This window comes from Oncorhynchus tshawytscha, linkage group LG30, assembly GCF_018296145.1.
Source record: "Oncorhynchus tshawytscha isolate Ot180627B linkage group LG30, Otsh_v2.0, whole genome shotgun sequence".
Taxonomy (NCBI): domain Eukaryota; kingdom Metazoa; phylum Chordata; class Actinopteri; order Salmoniformes; family Salmonidae; genus Oncorhynchus; species Oncorhynchus tshawytscha.
In genome coordinates, this window is record NC_056458.1 from 39,618,074 (window position 1) to 39,643,581 (window position 25,508).

The 25,508-nt window shown below is 41.9% G+C and overlaps 1 protein-coding gene across 1 annotated transcript in view; it reads left to right on the forward strand.

Moving 5' to 3' along the window:
- Positions 1-25,508, forward strand: part of LOC112228318 (gamma-aminobutyric acid receptor subunit gamma-2) — an 84,141-nt gene that overhangs the window by 4,489 nt on the left and 54,144 nt on the right. The window contains exons 2-6 of the mRNA XM_042309604.1: positions 4,413-4,552; positions 6,643-6,710; positions 22,422-22,642; positions 23,274-23,356; positions 25,113-25,250. Coding sequence (XP_042165538.1) covers positions 4,413-4,552; positions 6,643-6,710; positions 22,422-22,642; positions 23,274-23,356; positions 25,113-25,250 — 650 coding nt within the window. The remainder of the gene's footprint in view (positions 1-4,412; positions 4,553-6,642; positions 6,711-22,421; positions 22,643-23,273; positions 23,357-25,112; positions 25,251-25,508) is intronic.

Genomic DNA, 25,508 nt, shown 5'->3' on the forward strand with positions numbered 1-25,508 from the left:
TAAAATGTCAGCTAAACTGCAATCTTTACCCTCTAAGAAATGAACAAACAGAGGCATTTTCATCTTGTTCCACAGGGATAGATCCTAGTACCTTCTCTATGGCGATAACAAGCAAAATGGTGCGAGGACTACGTTAAGGCAGTCAGTGTTAGCTACCGTAATGAGTCTTCATTTGGCGTAGTGATTGTAAGAATGGTGCTCAGTGATGTGTCTTGTGTGTGGCTGGATAGGAGGAGAGTTGGGACGGGCTGTGCCTCATTAGCCCCAGACACAAACCCAGGAAATGATAGCTTACAGAAACGTGACATAATTACTATCAACAGACAAGCAGTGATTTTCCCACCTGATAACATTGTGCTCAAATATATATTTTTAAAGTTAACATCAAATCATCCCAGAATTGTTTGTAGTATTTGAACTGATATTGAAGTAACTGATTTGGGGGTCTGTACATTATACTGGTGTTTGGATATCGATGCTCCAGAGTGCCGCAGCATTTGAAGGCACTGCATCACAGTGCAAGAGGTGTCACTATAGTACCTGGTTTAAATCCAGGCTGTGTCACATCTGGCCGTGATCGGGAGTCCCATAGGGCGGTGCACAATTGGCCCAGCATCGTCTGGGTTTGGTCAGAGTAGGCCGCCATTGTAAATAACAATTTGTTCTTAACTGACTTGCCTAGTTAAATAAAGGTTAAATAAAAAAATAAATGTTTTATGAATCATTGGTGTTGACGATAAGAATTCAATTAGAGATCATATTTAACAGAACTACTTTAAGGAGTGTTTTCAAATACATCCTAATTGTTTTTCTGAAGACAATTGAATTGTCTTTCATCTGGTACGTGAGGAAAATGTGAATAAAAAAATACATCTGATAGCAGTTTTCACATGATGCGACTGCGATAAAAGCCAATTTAAACCTTTCAGTATAGGAAACAGTCCTCTTGTGGTTAGCTAGGCCCTGCAGCTGTAGCATGTTCTCAATGGGGGTAGTAGCTACAATAACATTACTGTACTCCAGTGTCACATTCTAAGTTGTACATTTTTATGGGCCTCCCATTACCAAATTAGCCACGGATACTTTAGATCCGTCTGGGGGACATACACAGATTTCTCTTTCATCCAGCTGTCTCTGGGGGATTTCCGTTGACAACTGGGTTCTGCTGAAAAGTAGGAACAGCACCTGAATGCTATTGGCTCAATCGACTCTGCAGTAGATTAGAACCACAGAACAAGTATGTTTAACTATTTCAATCTTCATTCTAGTTCTATTATTAGAACAGAGGGGAAAGCTGAACCATTAATCAAATGGCCACCCGGACTTTACACTGCTGCTACTCGCTGTTTATTATCTATGCATAGTCACTTTTATTTTTTTAAACTTTAGTGTATTGAGTAAATATTTTCTTAATTGCATTGTTGGTTAAGGGCTTGTAAGTAAGCATTTCACAGTAAGGTCTACACCTGTTGTATTTGGTGCATGTGACAAATAACATTTGATTTGACATCAGGTCCATTTACAATGTCCAAGAATGGCCAAAAGATCCAAGCTGTCTGAATCCCTCTATAAAGTCTTAATGTGTTGGTGGTGTCACCATAGAGTGGGGCAAAAAAGTATTTAGCCAGCCACCAATTGTGCAAGTTCTCCCACTTAAAAAGATGAGAGAGGCCTGTAATTTTCATCATAGGTACACTTCAACTATGACAGACAAAAATTAGAAAAAAAAATCCAGCAAATCCCATTGTAGGATTTTTAATGAATTTATTTGCAAATTATGGTGGAAAATACGTATTTGGTCAATAACAAAAGTTTATCTCAATACTTTGTTATATACACTTTGCTGGCAATGACAGAAGTCAAACATTTTCTGTAAGTCTTCACAAGATTTTCACACACTGTTGCTGGTATTTTGGCCCATTCCTCAATGCAGATCTCCTCTAGAGCAGTGATGTTTTGGGGCTGTTGCTGTGCAACACAGACTTTCAACTCCCTCCAAAGATTTTCTATGGGGTTGAGATCTGGAGACTGGCTAGGCCACTCCAGGACCTTGAAATGCTTCTTACGAAGCCACTCCTTCATTGCCCGGGCGGTGTGTTTGGGATCATTGTCATGCTGAAAGACCCAGCCACGTTTCATCTTCAATGCCCTTGCTGATGGAAGGAGGTTTTCACTCAAAATCTCACGATACATGGCCCCATTTATTCTTTCCTTTACACGGATCAGTCATCCTGGTCCCTTTGCAGAAAAACAGCCCCAAAGCATGATGTTTCCACCCCCATGCTTCACAGTAGGTATGGTGTTCTTTGGATGCAACTCAGCATTCTTTGTCCTCCAAACACGACGAGTTGAGTTTTTACCAAAAAGTTCCATTTTGGTTTCATCTGACCATATGACATTCTCCCAATCTTCTTCTGGATCATCCAAATGCTCTCTGGTGCGAGAGAGAAACTTCAGTTTCAAACTTGAAACTTCAGACGGGCCTGGACATGTACTGGCTTAAGCAAGGGGACACGTCTGGCACTGCAGGATTTGAGTCCCTGGCGGCGTAGTGTGTTACTGATGGTAGGCTTTGTTACTTTGGTCCCAGCTCTCTGCAGGTCATTCACTAGGTGTGGGTCTGGGATTTTTGCTCACCGTTCTTGTGATCATTTTGACCCCACGGGGTGAGATCTTGCATGGAGCCCCAGATCGAGGGAGATTATCAGTGGTCTTGTATGTCTTCCATTTCCTAATAATTGCTCCCACAGTTGATTTCTTCAAACCAAGCTGCTTACCTATTGCAGATTCAGTCTTCCCAGCCTGGTGCAGGTCTGGAATTTTGTTTCTGGTGTCCTTTGACAGCTCTTTGTTCTTGGCCATAGTGGAGTTTGGAGTGTGACTGTTTGAGGTTGTGGACAGGTGTCTTTTATAATGATAACAAGTTCAAACAGGTGCCATTAATACAGGTAACGAGTGGAGGACAGAGGAGCCTCTTAAAGAAGAAGTTACAGGTCTGTGAGAGACAGAAATCTTGCTTGTTTGTAGGTGACCAAATACTTATTTTCCACCATAATTTGCAAATAAATTCATTAAAAATCCTACAATGTGATTTTCTGGATTTTTTTTCTTATTTTGTCTGTCATATTTGAAGTGTACCTATGATGAAAATTACAGGCCTCTCTCATCTTTTTAAGTGGGAGAACTTGCACAATTGGTGGCTGACGAAATACTTTTTTGCCCCACTGTATACAGTATCCCTCGGATTCCATGGTTACTGAGTTGGGTAAAGCTCTTGGTACAGTATGTTCTGACACAATGGAAATCCTTCATATTCCATCTATCGTGCCATTGGCGGTAACAACTTCCCAGAGCCCTGAATCTGTGCTTGTTAGTTTAATCACACACTTCATGACAGTGTGTTGTCATTAGCACTTCTAGATAAGACTCATCTGTGCTGCACTCCAATGCACCATCATAGGTGTATTCACACCTCCAGCCTCAGTATCCAAGCCCCATTGCAAAACACTTTTATTCAATGTGTAATTCAGTTAACTGGCTCTTGGCTGAGTGAAGAACATTTTCATTAGGATTTTTGAGACATTGTAATGCATTGAGATGTTTTACAGAGGTGAGCCAACTCCCAAGACTAACTCTTCTGCTTGAGTACTGAAAAGAGAGCAGAGAACCAAGGAATGTCAAAGAAGAAATCTCACAAATGCAACAACAGATCCACTGTTTGTACCTTGCATTTCTTCATTGTGTTATGAAAGGGCCTGAGGAACCAGAACATTCTCTCCCCATGTTTCTCTCCTGACTGTGTTTTTGGTGACTATGGCACTCTTGGTTGAGACATGTTACAGAGGTGAGCCAACTCACAAGACGGACCCTTCTGTTCAAGCACTGAAAAGAGAGCAGAGAACAATCATTCTATGACAAAATCTCACTCAAAGGAACAATGTCAGGTCCCCTATTCGCAACGTGCATTTCTTCAGCGTTCTGAAAGGGCCTGGGTAACAGTCTTTCTCTCCTAACTGGGTTTTTGTTTTTGAACACTATGCTACTATTCATTGCCGTTATTCTCAGGTCCAGCTGCACTGTGGGGCTGGTGTCACTTTGTGAGGATTTTCATGTAGGGAATCACATAGAGATCAGTGGCAACCAGCAGGAGTTCTGCCCTTTTATCCCGTTTCTGCCTTGTCCTTTGATTTCAACCAGCGGGCAGTGCACATTTGAAAGAATGGAGCCTAAACGCATAGCAAGCTTAGCCTAGTATGATTTAGTCTTCTTTTCTGTGCTGTTGTTGTGGATTGTTGCTTTACATATTGACAGCATAACAAGATTCTCTCTCTTTTCATTTTACCTTGCTGTTTATAGTGCTGATGGAAAAATCCTTGCTTCATATTTCCTCTGTTCCCCTTTTCTCTTCCCAGATCCCTCCAGACTGAAAATGACGATGATGTGACAAACAAAACGTGGGTGTTGACTCCCAAAGTGTATGAGAGCGATGTCACCAACATCCTAAACAGCCTACTAGATGGCTACGATAACAAACTGCGACCAGATATAGGAGGTAGGTGTCATACAACTGCACATTGATTGGCTGCTGCTGCTATGGCCGCCCTCCCCAAAGACAATCTCCATTGGCATCAACGCCTTCGTCACAATCTATCTACATCAGTATTACAGGCCATGAATGATGAGCAGACACCATCATCACTGATAGCATCATCACAGACAGCCCTCTCATTTCACGGAGCCCATTCAGTCGACAGGGTCATGGGCCCGCCCCAGTATAACTTGTGTAAAGGTTGGTGCAACAGAAACAACATTCTAGCATTATTATGCAGACACAGTGTGAGCTGTGAAACCTGGACGTCTGGTTATCCATCATGGGCCTATTAGCCTCGTCTGTCCCTGCACTGCTGTTGGCCAAGTATAGAGCCAGTGAAGTAGCTTTCTCTCCCTTCACTTGGGCTGGCAGCTGGGGTCAGCTCCTATGTTCAGACAGAAAATGCATACAGCTACAATAGATTTACTGAGGCAGCCGCCACCATCTTACCGTCAAACATGATATGATGTTGCACCCTGTCGTCTCCCAGACTGCCAGAGTTACACACTGGGTATAATTAGCTAACAACTACCAAGAGTGGTACGTTGCACTGAAAACTGGGATTGCTACCATGCACTGAAAACTGGGATTGCTACCATGCACTGAAAACTGGGATTGCTACCATGCACTGAAAACTGGGATTGCTACCATGCACTGAAAACTGGGATTGCTACCATGCACTGAAAACTGGGATTGCTACCATGCACTGAAAACTGGGATTTGGATTAATTGCAGATTGTGGGCAGTTCTTTTCAAGTCCATTGTGCAGCTCATACAATTGTAATGCTGCTGCAGTCTATGTAAAGCAAAATGGCTAACAAGAGAGATATGTGGGGAATGACATTTTCATTTCCTGGCATTATGACATCACAAGGACACAGGCTGCAATGTTATCTGCTAAAAAGGAAATGCTGTGCGTCATGGCATGCAGGTATAGACAAGGTATAATATAAAGCCAACCTGGAGCCAAAGGAAATGGTGTGCATCATGGCATGCAGGTATAGACAAGGTATAATATAAAGCCAACCTGGAGCCAAAGGAAATGGTGTGCATCATGGCATGCAGGTATAGACAAGGTATAATATAAAGCCAACCTGGAGCCAAAGGAAATGGTGTGCATCATGGCATGCAGGTATAGACAAGGCATAATATAAAGCCAACCTGGAGCCAAAGGAAATGGTGTGCATCATGGCATGCAGGTATAGACAAGCTATAATATAAAGCCAACCTGGAGCCAAAGGAAATGGTGTGCATCATGGCATGCAGGTATAGACAAGGTATAATATAAAGCCAACCTGGAGCCAAAGGAAATGAGGACATCCAAACGGTAGCTTGCTGCATTTGTTGTTTGGCTATAGGTTTTACACACCATTGCACCTTTGATGAGTATTCCCATGATGAATGTAGCAGTTTGTTTATACAACTGCATTAATGTTATCATCCTCAAAAGTGGTCTGGGAATTCAGAAAGCCAAGCTATGTTTTTATTTAATTTGTATTCGGTCATATTTATTGTGTTTTTCAAAGAAATCAATTTACCAGCTGGCAATTGGAACTAAGTATGGCTTTAAGTTTGAGTTTTTATCATGCTATGTTTTTGACACCGATTATGCAGTCGGAAACTCACTACATGGGGCCAGTTTATGTTCACTCACTATATAATCTCTAGTAACATTCCTTTTATGGTGAGAGAGTTTGTGATTGGAGATAAACTAGAAGCCGTGTCTGTGGTGTGTCAAAGCCTTTACCACATCCATATCTTGGAAAAGCAGAGATCGTCTCAGGCTCAGGACAGATGTAGGATCCTAAAAATATTTTATCTTACGAGAGAGAGAGAGAGAGAGCGAGAGAGAGAGAGAGAGAATTTAGTGCAGGGTACGTAAAGTCTGTTTTCAGCACCATGGACAGCTCCATGGTGTCATCATTTTACACTCGCACACACTAACTGCTATAGTAGTACAAGCTATTTAGCCCTGACATAAGATAGACATGAATAAACCTAAACACAGAATATTGAATGTGCATCATAACACTTGTTTTTTCTTCTTTCAGTAAAACCAACCGTGATCCACACTGACATGTTTGTCAACAGTATTGGCCCAGTGAATGCTATCAATATGGTGAGTATATAGAGAGAGTCCCCTCTCAAATTAAAATCTGCTGCTACTGCATATTGTTTATCCTGTTGCCTAGTCACGTTATCCCTACCTATATTTACATAGCTACCCCAATTACCTCGAAACCCTGAACATCGACTCGGTACATGTACCCTGTGTATATAGCCAAGTTATCGTTACTCACTGGGAAACTACAGGGCTTTTGCTGTGAAGACCTATAGGGTGGATGAGTTAGGGCTGTTTGTGCAGTACTTTATATAGACAAGTTATCGTTACTCATTGGGAAACTACAGGGCTTTTGCTGTGAAGACCTATAGGGTGGATGAGTTAGGGCTGTTTGTGCAGTACTTTATATAGACAAGTTATCGTTACTCATTGGGAAACTACAGGGCTTTTGCTGTGAAGACCTATAGGGTGGATGAGTTAGGGCTGTTTGTGCAGTACTTTATATAGACAAGTTATCGTTACTCACTGGGAAACTACAGGGCTTTTGCTGTGAAGACCTATAGGGTGGATGAGTTAGGGCTGTTTGTGCAGTACTTTATATAGACAAGTTATCGTTACTCACTGGGAAACTACAGGGCTTTTGCTGTGAAGACCTATAGGGTGGATGAGTTAGGGCTGTTTGTGCAGTACTTTATATAGACAAGTTATCGTTACTCATTGTGTGTTTATTCCTTCTGTTATTATTGTTCTATTATTTCTCCATTTATTTTTTGATTTGAAATGTTTTTCATTGTTGGGAAGGGCCCGTAAGTAAGCTGTTAGTCTACACCTGTTGTTTACCAAGCATGTGACAAATACAGTTTGATTGAATTGATTTGATGTCTATCAGTAGCCGCCAATCATTGCACTTTTTCAGACATATTTTATTTCCGTCATGGTCTGTTCATGTACATGCCAAGTTTGTTTTCAAAATAGATAGATACATTGAAAGCTGTAATGTTGATGAATTGCATTATGTAATGAATGGCATAATTGTGTTCTGATTGTGTTGCTTTCATGTCATGTCATGGATTGTTGCATAAATCAAACTTAAGATACCTTGCGCAAGGTAATATCATAGCTTTTGTTTCATTGCCTTGGCTATGGTTGTCGGAAAGACATCCAGAATTCTATGGAGTAGGCCTATACAAACTTGATGGAATAAGCTACTCCAAGATGGTTGCTGATATTTGTAGACAGTACAGGAGTTACTGTAAGCTGGGCTGTAAAAATAGGGCAGGGTGTGTAGGGTGAGATAAGTGGACTGCATTGCTTAGAGAGACTGCAACAACATTTGTCCCATTGTACTCCAGTTAAAATCCATGCCGAGGTTCCAATTCCATTGTAATTCAGCACAACAATCTCATCTCCATCATGGGCAAGCGCCAAGCCACAGAGAAAATCTTAACACAAGCATGGCTCTGTTACTGTCAACATGGGGGTTTAAAGACAGTCACTCGTTTGATCTTCTTGTTCTTAATCACCTTGATCCACCATAGCAACCAGCTCACATTTGTTAGTGTTTATGTGTGTGTGTTTGCATGTGTGCGTTGTGTGTCTGTTTGTGTGTGAGTATACCTTTGTGTGTACGCGCATGTCAAGACCATATTGATTGCCGAACATTCAGATGTAATCAGTGCTGGGTACGTTCACATGAAATCACATCATGGCTGTTGTTGAGGATTGTGGTGAAGATGCTAGCTTTCTTAAAGAGAAGAAGATTATGGGTCGACTGATGATGCTGGAGTGTGTATCAAAGCATAAACAGTATAGAATGCAGGAATACTCACTTTGCCACAGCTTTTAGTAGTATCCATTTGGTGAACGGCCTGCTTGTGTCGTAAGTTGAAATGTCCTGAAGAGAATAGCAAGATCCTGCTTTCTGGTCAGTTGTCATGGCGTTGGGGTTTAACCGGAAGCCGTTGCTATAACAATGTTTACAAATGCTTACCTGTGCATGCACAATTCCTATTCTGAACAGGAAGCAATCTAGCTACATTTATAATGGGAATCTGACTGGTTTACAGTATAGTATCCTCCAAACTGGTTTCAGTAGACTATGGCTATGGAGGAAAAAGACATACTAGATAAGTAGAAGTCTATAGGATATTTGCAAATTTGGCCAAAACTGAGTTAAAACTTCAGTTTTGGTCTTGATGTGTCAATGTACAGTATAGTTCATGTACACAAATAAAATATTAATTGAATGATTGTTTTACCTTATTTAACCATGGAATCCCTAGTTTGACATAGGTTTTAGACCACCGGAGTTATAAAGTTTTAGGCAGCCTTTTACTAAAATTACACCTTATTCTAAAATTGATTAAATACTTTTTTCCCTAATCAATCTACACACAATACCCCAAAAACAGGTTATTAATTATTTCTGCAAATGTATAAAAAAAACATATACAATACCAGTCAAAATTTTGGACACCTACTCATTCAAGTGTTTTTTATTTTATTTGTACCATTTTCTACATTGTAGAATAATAGTGAAGACATCAAAACTATGAAATAACACATGGAATCATGTAGTAACCAAAAAAGTGTTAAACAAATCAAAATAGATTTTAATTTTAGATTCTTCAAAGTAGCCACCCTTTGCCTTGATGACGGCTTTGCACACTTGCCATTCTCTCAACCAGCTTTACATGGAATGTTTTTTCAAAAGTCTTGAAGGAGTTCCCACATATGCTGAGCACTTGTTGGATGCTTTTCCTTCACTCTGCGGTCCAACTCATCCCAAACATTCTCAGTAGGGTTCAGGTTGGGTGATTGTGGAGGCTAGGTCATCTTATGCAGCACTCCATCACTCTCCTTCTTGGTCAAATAGCTCTTACACAGCCTGGAGGTGTGTTGGGTCATTGTCCTGTTGATAAACAAATGATAGTCCCACTCAGCGCAAACCAAATGGGATGGCATATTGATGCAGAATGCTATGATAGCCATGCTGGTTAAGTGTGCCTTGAATTCTAAATAAATTACAGACAGTGTCACCTGCAAGCATCCCCACACCATCACACCACCTCCTCCATGCTTCACGGTGGTAACCACACTTGCGGAGATAATCCGTTCACCTACTCTGCATCTCACAAAGACGCGGCAGTTGGAACCCCAAAAGATGTGGACTCATCAGACCAAAGGACAGATTTCTACTGCTCTAATGTCCGATGCTCATGTTTCTTAGCCCAAGCAAGTCTCATCTTCTTATTGTGTTGTCATGTGTTGCTGCCTTGCTATGTTGTTGTCTTAGGTCTCTCTTTATGTAGTGTTGTGTTGTCTCTCTTGTTGTGATGTGTGTTTTGTCCTATATTTATATTGTATTTATTTTTTGGTAGGCCGTCATTGTAAATAAGAATTAGTTCTAAACTGACTTGCCTAGTTAAATAAGGGTTAAAATTTTTAAAAATGGTGTCCTTTAGTAGTGGTTTCTTTGCAGCAATTGACCATGAAAGCCTGATTCAAACAGTCTCCTCTGAACCGTTGATGTTGAGTTGTGACTGTTACTTGAACTCTGTGAATCATTTACAGTGGGGAAAAAAAGTATTTAGTCAGCCACCAATTGTGCAAGTTCTCCCACTTAAAAAGATGAGAGAGGCCTGTAATTTTCATCATAGGTACACTTCAACTATGACAGACAAAATGAGACAAAAAAATCCAGAAAATCACATTGTAGGATTTTAATGAATTTATTTGCAAATTATGGTGGAAAATAAGTATTTGGTCAATAACAAAAGTTTATCTCAATACTTTGTTATATACCCTTTGTTGGCAATGACAGAGGTCAAACATTTTCTGTAAGTCTTCACAAGGTTTTCACACACTGTTGCTGGTATTTTGGCCCATTCCTCCATGCAGATCTCCTCTAGAGCAGTGATGTTTTGGGGCTGTTGCTGGGCGACACAGACTTTCAACTCCGTCCAAAGATTTTCAAAGCTGTCATCAGCTCTGGAGCAGGTTTTCATCAATGATCTCTCTGTACTTTGCTCTGTTAATCTTTCCCTTTATCCTTACTAGTTTCCCAGTCCCTGCTGCTGAAAAACATCCCCAGAGCATGATGCTGCCACCACCATGCTTCACCGTAGGGATGGTGCCAGGTTTCCTCCAGACGTGATGCTTGGCATTCAGGCCAAAGAGTTCCATCTTGGTTTCATCAGACCAGAGAATCTTGTTTCTCAGGGTCTGAGAGACTTTAGGTGCCTTTTGGCGAACTCCATGTGGGCTGTCAAGTGCCTTTTACTGAGGAGTAGCTTCCGTCTGCCCACTCTACAATAAAGGCCTGATTGGTGGAGTGCTGCCGAGATGGTTGTCCTTCTGGAAGGATCTCCCATCTCCACAGAGGAACTTTGGAGCTCTGTCAGTGTGACCATCGGTTTCTTGGTCAACTCGCTGAACAAGACCCTTAGCCCCCGATTGCTCAGTTTAGCTGTGCGGCCAGCTCTAGGAATAGTCTTGGTGGTTCCAAACTTCTTCCATTTAAGAATGATGGAGGCCACTGTGTTTTTGGGGAACTTCAATGCTGCGAAAATGTTTTGGTACCCTTCCCCAAATCTCTGCCTCTACACAATCCTGTCCCGGAACTCTAAGGACAGTTCCTTCGACCTCATGGCTTGGTTTTGGCCTTGACCTGCACTGTCAACTGTGGGACATTATATAGAAAGGTGTGTGCCTTTCCAAATCATGTCCAATCAATTGAATTTACCACAGGTGGACTCCAATCAAGTTGTAGAAACATCTCAAGGATGATCAATGGAAACCGAATGCACCTGAGCTAAATGTTGAGTCTTGTAGCAAAGCATCTGAATACTTATGTAAATAAGGTATTCCATTTATTTATTTTGTTATATACATTTTCAACAATTAAAAAAAAATCAGTTTTCGCCTTGTCATTACGGGTTATTGTGTGTAGATTGATGAGGAAAAAGTATTATTTAATTAATTTTAGAACAAGACTTTAACGTAAACATTTTTTGGACAAAGTCAAGGGGTCTGAATACTTTCCGAATTACCTGTATGTAGTCTATGCATAATATATCTTTAATAAAGGTCGGTGGTTCAAATCCTGAGCCGACTAGGTTACAAATCTGTCATTGTGCCCTTGAGCAAGACACTCAGCCTTATTTGCTCCTGTATGTCGCTCTGGATAAGCGTGTCTACTAAATGACTTAAATGTTAAATGTAAATGATTATACTTTTTATTTTTTACTGCGAAAGCCCATTATCTCAGAGTCTTAGATCAGACTGGGGTGGAATGGGATGGACCCCTCTACTGTGTTGAAAAAGTTGGGATGGGTAGTAAATTTCAGCTCCCGCTTGGAAGGCCCAAATTAAAAGGCCTAGAGAGCCATGTCATTGAATTTGGGCTGTCCATTAAAGGTCTAACAGGGTTGCTTTTTATTTCGTTCATGACACTTTGTTATGGATTTGGGCTTTACTGTTAGGCTAAGCATTGGAGAAAAGGTAATGACTATGTCCTCTCACACACAAATCTCTCTCTCTCTCCCTCTCTCTCTCTCTCTCTCTCTCTCTCTCTCTCTCTCTCTCTGTATCTTGGTATCTCTCTCTCTCTCTGTATCTCGGTATCTCTCTCTCTCTGTATCTCGGTATCTCGGTATCTCTTTCTCTGTATCGGTATCTCTCTCTCTCTCTCTCTCTCTCTATCTCGGTATCTCTCTCTGTATCTCGGTATCTCGGTATCTCTCTCTCTCTCTCTCTCTCTCTCTCTCTGTATCTATATCTCTCTCTCTCTGTATCTCACTCTCTCTCTCTCTCTGATTCTTGGTATCTCTCTCTCTCTCTCTCTCTGTATCTCGGTATCTCTCTCTCTCTGTGTATCTCGGTATCTCTCTCTCTCTCTCTCTCTGTATCTCGGTATCTCTCTCTATCTCTGTATCTCAGTATCTCTCTCTCTCTCTCTGTATCTCGGTCTCTCTCTCTCTCTCTCTGTATCTCGGTCTCTCTCTCTCTCTCTCTCTCTCTGTATCTCGGTATCTCTCTCTCTCTCTCTATCTCTCTCTCTCTATATATATCTCAGTATCTCTCTCTCTCTGTATCTCGGTCTCTCTCTCTCTCTCTCTCTGTATCTCGGTATCTCTCTCTCTGTATCTCGGTCTCTCTCTCTCTCTCTCTCTGTATCTCGGTATCTCTCTCTCTCTCTCTCTGTATCTCGGTATCTCTCTCTACCTCTCTGTATCTCGTATCTCGGTATATCTCTCTCGGTATCTCGGTATATATCTCTCTCTCTCAGTATCTCTCTCTCTCTCTCTCTCTCTGTATCTCTCTCTCTCTCTCTGTATATCTCTCTCTCTCTCTCTCTCGGTATCTCTCTATCTCTCTCTCTCGGTATATCTCTCTCTCTCAATTCAATTCAATTCAAGGGCTTTATTGGCATGGGAAACATGTGTTAACATTGCCAAAGCAAGTGAGGTAGATAATATATAAAGTGAATATATAAAGTGAAATAAACAATAAAAATTAACAGTAAACATTACACATACAGAAGTTTCAAAACAATAAAGACATTACAAATGTCATATTATATATATACAGTGTTTTAACAATTTACAAATGGTAAAGGCCACTCTCTCTCTCTCTCTCTCTCTCTCTCTCGGTATACCTCTGTCTCCCTCTCTCTCTCTGTATATCTCCCTCTCTCTCTCTCCCCTCTCTCTCTCGGTATATATCTCTCTCTCTCTCTCTCTCTCTCGGTATATATCTCTCTCTCTCTCTCTCGGTATATATCTCTCTCTCTCTCCCTCTCTCTCTCTCTCTCTCTCTCTCTCTCTCAAACACACACATGACCACACACACATACACTCCTCTCTCCTTTCTCCAGTGCTCTATTGAATAGCCTTCATATATATATCCTAGGCCTGTTGAATGGGAGACAGAGAGCACTGCAGGAAGGGTTTTGTCAGAGTGAGAGCAAAGTGCTTCTCAGGATATGAGGTTAGCTAATGCTTCTGCTAAACAAGGGAAGCCATTAATTGCCCCGTTAAACATTTCATTTTCAGGTTGAGGGGCTCAAGGTGGCCCAGTGTAGCTGCATTCTTTAATAGGAACAAAGGATTCATGGTCTGAAAGGATGCCGTTTTGCTTTAAGAAAGTGCTCTGCCAATGTATCCCAGACAGCAGTTTTACCATGTAGTTGTAAAACTGCCCTCAGTCTAAACGGGTTCGGTGGAACATGGAGAGTGATTTGTATTCAATGAGGACACTCATTCCTGTTTAGGGTCTCAGGGTGTTCTACAGTAGTTTTTATTCACTGTTAAATTTCAACACAGAATTTAACATGTATGTACACTACTGTTCAAAAGTTTGGGGTCACTTAGACATTTCCTTGTTTTTGAAAGAAAAGCACATTTTTGTCCATTAAAATAACATCAAATTGATCAGAAATACAGTGTAGACATTGTTAATTTTGTAAATGACTATTGTAGCTGGAAACTGATTTTGAATGGAATATCTATATAGGCGTACACAGGCCCACTATCAGCAACCATCACTCATGTGTTCCAATGGCACATTGTGTTTGCTAATCCAAGTTTATCATTTTAAAAGGCTAATTGATCTTTAGAAAACCCTTTTGCAATTATGTTAGCACACCTGAAAACTTTTGTGCTTATTAAGGAAGCAATAAAACTTGCCTTCTTTAGACTAGTTGAGTATCTGGAGCATCAGCATTTGTGAGTTCGATTACAGGCTCAAAAGGGCCAGAAACAAAGACATTTCTTCTGAAACTCATACGTCTCTAAGTGGGAGGCCCCGGTGCACAACTGAGCAAGATAACAAGTACATTAGAGTGTCTAGTTTGAGAAACCAACACTAATGTACTTGTTCTCTTGCTCAGTTGTGCACCGGGGCCTCCCACTCTTTCTATTCTGGTTAGAGCCAGTTTAAAAGCCTACGTTGTTCTGTAAAGGGAGTAGTACACAGCGCTGTACGAGATCTTCAGTGGCAATTTCTCTCAGGGAATAGCTTTCATTTCTTAGAACAAGAATAGGCTGATGAGTTTCAGAAGAAAGGTTGTTGTTTCTGGCCACGTTTTCAGGTGTGCTAACCCTTTGCAAAAGGGTTTTCTAATGATCAATTAACCTTTTAATGGACAAAAATGTGCTTTTCTTTCAAAAACAAGGAAATGTCTAAGTGACCCCAAACTTTTGAACGGTAGTTTAAATGAAAAGTTTAGTTCCAAAACTCTATATCCACAAATCTTTCACATTCGTGTTTTTTCATCAGGAATTATTGCCTATGGGTGTGTAAAATATTACTGATCTCTGATTTTTAGTTCAGCGATTTTAAATGTGTATTATATTTATATATTGTTGCAAAATGCTATATATCCATTGTTTAGCTGGAATGAATTGTTCATATCCTGTATATTTGACTGTTATATGTGGTTCTCACCTAGCTATCTTAAGATGAATGCACTTACTGCAAGGCGCTCTGGATAAGAGCATCTGCTAAATTACTAAAATGTCAAATGTAAATGTTTTACATACAGATCTCATATGTAGCATTTGTACAGTTCTTTATTCAAATATAGTTATGTGTTACATTTGATTGTGTAAAACCTAGCAGCACTACTTATTTCTCTGACAGTGAGTATTATTTACCCAGTATTATTCATTTCTCTGAAATTAAACCATCAAGTGATTTTAAACAAATACATTGCTGTCATTGAACAACCTCATGCCATGATTAGATAGTAGAAATAACACACCAATCTCTTTCATAATTCATTTAATAAAAGCTAATTTACCAACATTTCTGAAAACAGATACAGTCAGGTCCATTAATATTTGGACAGTGACACAATTTGCATAATTTTGTCTCTACGCAACCACAATGGATTTGAAAGGAAACAATCAACATGTGCTTTAAGTGTATACTTTCATCTTTAGTTTAAGAGTTTTGTCAAAATGATGGTATGAACCGTGTAGGAATTACAACCTTTTTTATACATAGCCCCCCAATTTTAGGGTCTCAAAAGTAATTGGACAAACTAACATTATCATAAATAAAATTGTGAGTTGTAATACTTGGTTGCAAATCATTTACAGTCAATGACTGCCTGAAGTCTGGAACCCATAGACATCACCAGATGCTGAGTTTCTTCCCTGGTGATGCTCTGCCAGGCCTTGTCTGCAGCTGTCTTCAGTTCCTGCTTGTTCTAGGGGCGTTTTGCCTTCAGTTTTGCCTTCAGCAAGGGAAGTGCATGCTCAATTGGATTCAGATCAGGTGATTGACTTGGTCATTGCAGAACATTCCACTTCTTTGCCTTAAAGTCTTGGGTTGCTTTTGCAGTATGCTTCGGGTGATTGTCCATCTGCACTGTGAAGCGCCGTCCAATGAGTTTTGAAGCATTTGGCTGAATCTGAGCAAGTAATATAGCCCTAAACACTTCAGAATTCATTCTGCTGCTTTTGTCACCAGTCACATCACAATAAATACAAGGGAACCAGTTTCATTGGCAGCCATACTGTACATTCCCACGCCATAACACTCCCTCCACCATGCTTCACAGATGAGGTGGTATGCTTCGGATCATGAGCAGTTCCTTCCTTTCTCCATAACACTCCCTCCACCATGCTTCACAGATGAGGTGGTATGCTTCGGATCATGAGCAGTTCCTTCCTTTCTCCATAACTCTTCTCTTGCCATCATTCTGGTACAAGTTGATCTTTGTCTCATCTGTTTTTGAAGCTTATCAATAGTTTACATCTTGTGGTAAACCGTCTGTATTTACTCTGGTGAAGTCTTCTCTTGATGGTTGACTTTTGACACAGATACACCTACCTCCTGGGGGGCGTTCTTGATCTGGCCAACTGTTGTGAAGGGGTTTTTCTTCACCAGCGAAAGAATCTTCTGTCGTCCACCACACTTTTTTCCCATGCTCTTCCGGGCCTATGGGTGTTCCTGAACTCACCAGTGCGTTCTTTCTTTTTAAGAATGTACCAAATAGTTGATTTGGCCACACCTACTGTTTTTGCTATTTCTGTGATGGGTTTGTTTTGATTTTTCAGCCTATTGATGTCTTGCTTCACTGGCAGTGACAGCTCTTTGGACTTCATATTGAGAGTTAACAGTAACAGATTCCAAATGCAAATGCCACACTTGAAATCAACTCTAGACCTTTTATCTGCTTACTTGTAAATGAACTAATGAGTGAATAACACACACCTGGCCATGGAACAGCTGAGCAGCCAATTGTCCAATTACTTTTGGTCCCTTAAAGTGAGGTACGTTAAAGGGGGTACCACATATAAATCGTGCTGCAATTCCTACACCGTTCACCTGATTTGGATGTTAATACCCTCAAATTAAAGCGGAACATCTGAACTTTCAGCTCATATTCATTATTTAATTTCAACTCCAATATGCTGTGGTAGACAGCTAAAATAATAATAACTTGGTCAATGTCCAAATATTTATGGACCTGACTAGGATTGCAAAGGGTTGGAAACTCTCTGGTAAGTTTCTTGAAATTTTCCATGGGAAGTTAAGCCCTGGACTTTGGGGAATTTTGCTTAAATTCATGCAAAAAGTTAGCTTATAACTGTGAACCTTTTTTCGTGTGATATACATCAGGCAATTCTAGGTCTTGTGGCATGTTTTTGTTAAAATATCCCCAATTCAATGGAATTGCAACCCTCTGCATGCACAGTGCATTCTTCCATCACATGTGCAGTGCCCTCTTCCATGTACAGCTGATTCTCAAGATCTTGCACACTGAGATGCTATTGAGCTCACACTACTACACTGTCTGAGTCAAGGACTACATGCTTTCTGGTAAGTTTTGATTACAATACTGGGTGGGGTGAATATATTTTATATGACATACATGATTATTTTGTTAACTAGTAAATAGGAGCCTACAGCAAATTGTGTTTAAATCATTTGCTAACTTGTTAGCAATTTCTGCTAGTCAGTTTTTGCTACCATGTGGGTTTTCAGTTGCTTGAGCCTGCTAACTGAGGAGTGTTAATTCACCTGTTTCCATACATGTTTCATTTTAAGACATTTATTTTACAAAGGAGTTGTTTAATCTAACTGCTTAACTATTTATCTGTACATTGAATTATATTTGTTTGTTTTTTACTCATTTTTTTCTAATCTTTACAGGAAAATGCCAAGGGCACTATCTGATGTGTGGAGACGTTTCACTGCAGCTAATATAGAAGGAAAAGCTGTGTACATTTGCAAATACTGTACCAAATCATATGTGAAGAATGCAACAACGATGCAGAATCATCTGGCCAAGTGCATAACGTTCCGTCAGCGCTCACAACAAGCAACCTCTGACAGAAGTCCCTCTACTTCTATTCGAGGTGAAAATTATGAATCTGACACCTTATCGATAGCAACAGCTCATGGTCCTACTGGAATCAGACACCTTATCGATAACAACAGCTCCATGGTCCTACTGGAATCAGACACCTTATCGATAACAACAGCTCCATGGTCCTACTGGAATCAGACACCTTATCGATAACAACAGCTCCATGGTCCTACTGGAATCAGACACCTTATCGATAACAACAGCTCCATGGTCCTACTGGAATCAGACACCTTATCGATAACAACAGCTCCATGGTCCTACTGGAATCAGACACCTTATCGATAACAACAGCTCCATGGTCCTCCTGGAATCAGAAGTGTTTTTGACTCAATAGAGGAACGTAGTCAGAAATTCTGATGAATGTCTTGCTCAAGCTGTGCATGCAACTGGTTCAACTCTGATGCTCACAGGCAATGTGTATTGGAAGAAATTTCTGAATGTTCTTTGCCCAGCATACACCCCTCCAACCAGACAGGCTTTATCTACTCATTTGCTGGATGCAGAGTTCACCAGAGTTCAGGTGAAGGTCAAGAAAATCATAGAGAAAGCAGACTGTATTGCAATCATCTCTGATGGGTGGTCGAATGTTCGTGGGCAAGGAATAATTAACTACATTATCTCCACCCCTCAACCAGTATTCTACAAGAGCACAGACACAAGGGACAACAGACACACCGGTCTCTACATTGCAGATGAGCTGAAGGCAGTCATAAATGACCTTGGACAGAAGGTATTTGCACTGGTGACAGACAATGCTGCGAACATGAAGGCTGCTTGGTCTAAAGTGGAGGAGTCCTACCCTCACATCACACCCATTGGCTGTGCTGCTCATGGATTGAATCTGCTCCTCAAGGACATAATGGCACTGGAAACAATGGATACACTACAAGAGAGCCAAGGAAATGGTTAGGTATGTGAAGGGTCATCAAGTTATAGCAGCAATCTACCTCACAAAGCAAAGTGAGAAGAATAAGAGCACCACATTGAAGCTGCCCAGCAACACCCAATTGGGGTGGTGTTGTCATCATGTTTGACAGTCTCCTAAAGGGGAAAGAGTCTCTCCAAGAAATGGCCATATCACAGTCTGCCGATATGGACAGCCCCATCAAGAGGATCCTCCTGGATGATGTATTTTGGGAGAGAGTGGTAAGCAGCCTGAAACTCCTGAAACCTATAGCAGTAGCCATTGCACGGATTGAGGGAGACAATGCCACCCTGTCTGATGTTCAGACTCTGCTTGCAGATGTAAGATAAGAAATCCATACTGCCCTACCCACTTCACTGTTGCTCCAAGCAGAAGAAACTGCAGTTCTGAAATACATCAAAAAGCATGAAGACTTCTGCCTGAAGCCCATACACGCCGCAGCGTACATGTCACCCTAAACCCACTCCAATTTGCTTACCGCCCAAATAGGTCCACAGACGATGCAATCTCAACCACACTGCACACTGCCCTAACCCATCTGGACAAGAGGAATACCTGAATACCTATGTGAGAATGCTGTTCATCGACTACAGCTCGGCATTCAACACCATAGTACCCTCCAAGCTCGTCATCAAGCTCGAGACCCTGGGTCTCGACCCCGCCCTGTGCAACTGGGTACTGGACTTCCTGACTGGCCGCCCCCAGGTGGTGAGGGTAGGCAACAACATCTCCTCCCCGCTGATCCTCAACACTGGGGCCCCACAAGGGTGCGTTCTGAGCCCTCTCCTGTACTCCCTGTTCACCCACGACTGCGTGGCCACGCACGCCTCCAACTCAATCATCAAGTTTGCGGACGACACAACAGTGGTAGGCTTGATTACCAACAACGACGAGACGGCCTACAGGGAGGAGGTGAGGGCCCTCGGAGTGTGGTGTCAGGAAAATAACCTCACACTCAACGTCAACAAAACTAAGGAGATGATTGTGGACTTCAGGAAACAGCAGAGGGAACACCCCCCTATCCACATCGATGGAACAGTAGTGGAGAGGGTAGCAAGTTTTAAGTTCCTCGGCATACACATCACAGACAAACTGAATTGGTCCACTCACACAGACAGCATCGTGAAGAAGGCGCAGCAGCGCCTCTTCAACCTCAGGAGGCTAAAGAAATTCGGCTTGTCACCAAAAGCACTCACAAACTTCTACAGATGCACAATCGAGAGCATCCTGGCAGGCTGTATCACCGCCTGGTACGGCAACTGCTCCGCCCTCAACCATAAGGCTCTCCAGAGGGTAGTGAGGTCTGCACAACGCATCACCGGGGGCAAACTACCTGCCCTCCAGGACACCTACACCACCCGATGTTACAGGAAGGCCATAAAGATCATCAAGGACATCAACCACCCGAGCCACTGCCTGTTCACCCCGCTATCATCCAGAAGGCGAGGTCAGTACAGGTGCATCAAAGCTGGGACTGAGAGACTGAAAAACAGCTTCTATCTCAAGGCCATCAGACTGTTAAACAGCCACCACTAACATTGAGTGGCTGCTGCCAACACACTGACACTGACACTGACTCAACTCCAGCCACTTTAATAATGGGAATTGATGGGAAATGATGTAAATATATCACTAGCCACTTTAAACAATGCTACCTTATATAATGTTACTTACCCTACATTATTCATCTCATACGCATACGTATATACTGTACTCTATATCATCGACTGCATCCTTATGTAATACATGTATCACTAGCCACTTTAACTATGCCACTTTGTTTACATACTCATCTCATATGTATATACTGTACTCGATACCATCTACTGTATCTTGCCTATGCTGCTCTGTACCATCACTCATTCATATATCCTTATGTACATATTCTTTATCCCCTTACACTGTGTATAAGACAGTAGTTTTGGAATTGTTCGTTAGATTACTTGTTGGTTATTACTGCATTGTCGGAACTAGAAGCACAAGCATTTCGCTACACTCGCATTAACATCTACTAACCATGTGTATGTGACAAATAAAATTTGATTTGATTTGATGTTGGACCCCAAATATGCTGACAAGAGCATCCTGTCTGGTGAAGCGCATCAACAAGGCCTATGGTGTCATCACTACCGTGTTTCACCACCTTGGCCTGGATGAGGGGAAGGTTCTTGGAAGTCTGGTGAAGTATATTTCCAAGCAAGGGCTTTGGGATGGAGATGCAATATGGCAGTCGTGCCAACGTATATCATCAGCCACCTGGTGGAAGGGACTGTGGATCTGAGGCTCTTTCCCCTGTTGCGTCATCATCCTCCAAATCCCACTAACATCTGCCGCCTCAGAGCACAACTGGTCCTTGTTTGGGAACACACACACACACCAAAGCACGCAACAGGCTGACCAATACGAGGGTTGAAAGATCCTCAACAAGGTTGGAAAGTGACAGTGAAGATGAGGCCTCAGTCTAATGTTCAAGAGGTGAATATTGAGGAGATCCAGGGAGAAGACATGGAAGCCTGAGAGGAAGACAACCAAAGCTTTAGTTTCCAGACTATCATTTTACAGATGTATGTAGAAAATGTTTTTAGGAGATGCGATGGATCATTGGGGATCATTAAATATTCAATTTTTTGTTGTTGTTCAGTGAAGTCATCCCAGTCAACTCATTTAATTAAAGTTCAATTCCTAACAAAATATTTTTTTTTACATTTCTATTGGAAGGATTTAATATGTTGCAATTATGTCTTCTTATGATAAAGTAAAAGGTTCATGTTTCTGTCTCCATATGATATGTTAAAAAAACATCTACATTTAAATGGTAATAATTTTAATTTGCATATATTTCCGTTAATTCCCATATGTCACCGTTAATTCCCATATATTCCCGTTAATTCCCATATATTCCCGTTAATTCCCACGGAAAGTTTCCACCTCTGAATATTCCCCAAAATGCGTAACCCTAGACCTGACTAAATATAGCATTTTGGAATGAAACTCTTCCAAAGATGACTATGGATGGAATCAACTCAACTGCCATAGTGATAGGCAATTAGGCAGTGGTGATTTACTACTGCCTGTGTACACACTTCTTATTCTGAAAACAGGATGCATATACCTGTGAGTGGGGTCTAGCTAGTAATATTAGGTTCCTGCAGTAGTAAAAAACATTCTCTGATCCCCGCACATTGACTCTGTACCGGTACCCCCCGAATATAGCCTCGTTACTGTTATTTTATTATTGCTATTTCATTATTTGTTTATTTCTTTTTTACTTTTTTTATTTCTTAACACTTCTTTTTCTTAACTGTATTGTTGGTTAAGGGCTTGTCAGTAAGCATTTCACAGTAAGGTCTACACCTGTTTTATTCAGCACATGTGACAAATAACATTAGATTTGATTTGACCTTGTATAATACCGCACCGCGGGTTTAATAGAATCAAGCCTGTTTTTTTCCCTCCGCAGGAGTACACCATCGACATATTTTTTGCCCAGACGTGGTATGACCGGAGGTTAAAGTTCAACAGTACCATGAAGGTCTTGCGTCTCAACAGCAACATGGTGGGCAAGATCTGGATCCCTGACACCTTCTTCCGCAACTCCAAGAAGGCCGATGCCCACTGGATCACCACACCCAATCGTATGCTCCGGATCTGGAACGATGGACGGATACTCTACACACTGCGGTGAGATATTGTCCAATAAAGAAGTACCACTAGGAGACTCTGACACAAATGAGGAAACAGACGGTTTCCAGTTGACTGTATTTGACAGGCGGTAGTTGATTGAGCTTGACTGATTGCGCTTCAGACCACATTAATCATCCTAATTTGGTGCCTCTGGTTAAGAAGGAAGAGTAGATTCAGCCTGGCTAGCTAGCTAACTCTCCCTCACACTGTCTAATGAGAAGATGAACTTTGGTGGACTGGACTCCTCAACCCAGCAGTGATTGATGTTCTCCCAGAATGCAACCACAGTTCATTAATTCATTAGGGAACTCCAACCTCACCAATGACTAATTATAATTTAAAAAAATGTTTTTTATTTTTTATTTAACCTTTATTTAAGAACAAATTCTTATTTACAATGACGGCCTAGGAACAGTGGGTTAATTGCCTTGTTCAGGGTCAGAAAGACAGATTTGTACCTTGTCAGCTCAGGGATTCAATCTAGCAACCTTTTGGTTACTGGCCCAACACTCTTAAGTCCAATGAACAATAGAAATCAGACAGGATAGTTTCAGAACAGAATATGTTAGATGCTTTGTTGACAACCCGACTAGCACAGCAGATGCAAACTGTGTTTTTCTGTTTGTAGGTTGACTATTGATGCCGAGTGCCAGCTTAAACTGAACAACTTCCCAATGGATGAGCACTCCTGTCCGCTGGAGTTTTCCAGCTGTAAGTCTTGCCATGTGCTCTTTACTACCCCACCACCACTCTCTCTTGTTTCTCTCGCTCACACACTCTCTCTCTCTCTCCATGGCCTCCACATGCCACTTTCTCTCTCTCTCCATGGCCTCCACATGCCTACTTCCAACAGCAGTGGCAGCCAAGAACAAGCACTATACCATGAAGACATCAGCACAGTGCACAACATGTTGCTGTGTTTTTAGCGCTTTTCTATTGTGAGAGAAAGCAGTAATAGAGGGGAGAAGCAGTACAATGAAAGAGGGAGTATAACATTAACCTCCAAACCTACAGTAACCAGGCAGGGTTGGTGAGAGAGACCAGTACAGTAACCAGACAGGGTTGGTGAGAGAGACCAGTACAGTAACCAGGCAGGGTTGGCGAGAGAGACCAGTACAGTAACCAGGCAGGGTTGGTGAGAGAGACCAGTAACCAGTAACCAGTAGTAACCAGGGGTTGGTGAGAGAGACCAGTGTAACCAGAGAGACCAGTACAGTAACCAGACAGGGTTGGTGACAGGGTTGGTGAGAGAGACCAGTACAGTAACCAGACAGGGTTGGTGAGAGAGACCAGACAGTAACCAGGTTGGTGAGAGAGACCAGTACAGTAACCAGACAGGGTTGGTGAGAGAGACCCAGACAGGGTTGGTGAGAGAGACCAGTAAGTAACCAGACAGGGTTGGTGAGAGAGACCAGTACAGTAACCAGGCAGGGTTGGTGAGAGAGACCAGTACAGTAACCAGACAGGGTTGGTGAGAGAGACCAGTACAGTAACCAGACAGGGTTGGTGAGAGAGACCAGTACAGTAACCAGACAGGGTTGGTGAGAGAGACCAGTACAGTAACCAGGCAGGGTTGGTGAGAGAGACCAGTACAGTAACCAGGCAGGGTGCGAGAGAGACCAGTACAGTAACCAGGCAGGGGTTGGCGAGAGAGACCAGTACAGTAACCAGGCAGGGTTGGTGAGAGAGACCAGTACAGTAACCAGACAGGGTTGGTGAGAGAGACCAGTACAGTAACCAGGCAGGGTTGGCGAGAGAGACCAGTACAGTAACCAGGCAGGGTTGGTGAGAGAGACCAGTACAGTAACCCGGCAGGGTTGATGAGAGAGACCAGTACAGTAACCAGACAGACAGGGTCTGTTACAGGATTGCTGTTGCAGGATATCTGTTATAGGATATCTGTTACAGGATATCTGTTACAGGATATCTGTTGCAGGATATCTGTTGAGGGATATCTGTTACCGGATATAGGTTACAGGATATCTGTTACCGGATATCTATTACAGGATATCTGTGGCAGGATATCTGCTATGGGATATCTGTTATAGGATATCTGTTACCGGATATCTATTACAGGATATCTGTGGGCAATTAAACTAAAAAGCCCATTACAGCTTGCACTTGGGAAGCTAATGTGCATTAAACCACCCCATTTAGTATGATGTAGGCCTGTACATGGTAGTGTTCTTCTCTGGACAAAAATCAACAGAGACCTGACTGAAGGTCAGTCGTTATCAGACTATTCGTGTCCAGTCAATATTTAGGATTGCTCCTTACAATGTTCCTGAATATTGGTTATGTCTACATTAAAGTCATCCTAAACCTAATTACCATTGGAGTGGAAAATATGTACATAGCATTACACATCACCTGTTTAACACGTTTTATTATTGGATGGATTCAGTCATAGACCACCACAGGTAGTAATTTCACGAGCTAACTGTCTCTCCACCCTCCCTCTGTCCAGATGGCTACCCCAGAGAGGAGATAGTGTACAAGTGGAAGAGAAGCTCCGTGGAGGTGGGAGACATCCGCTCCTGGAGGCTCTACCAGTTCTCCTTCGTTGGCCTGAGGAATACCAGCGAGATTGTCAGGACTGTGTCAGGTAAGTCTTTCTTTTTCTTTCTCTCACTCTTTCTCTGTTTCTCTGTTTCTCTGTCTTTGTCTCTCTCTCTCTCTCTCTCTCTCTCTCTCTGTCTCTCTCTCTCTCTCTCTCTCTCTCTCTCTTTCTGTCTCTCTCTCTCTTTCTGTCTCTCTCTCTCTCTCTCTCTCTCTCTCTCTGTCTCTCTCTCTCTCTCTCTCTTTCTGTCTCTCTCTCTCTCTCTCTTTCTGTCTCTCTCTCTCTCTCTCTCTCTCTCTCTCT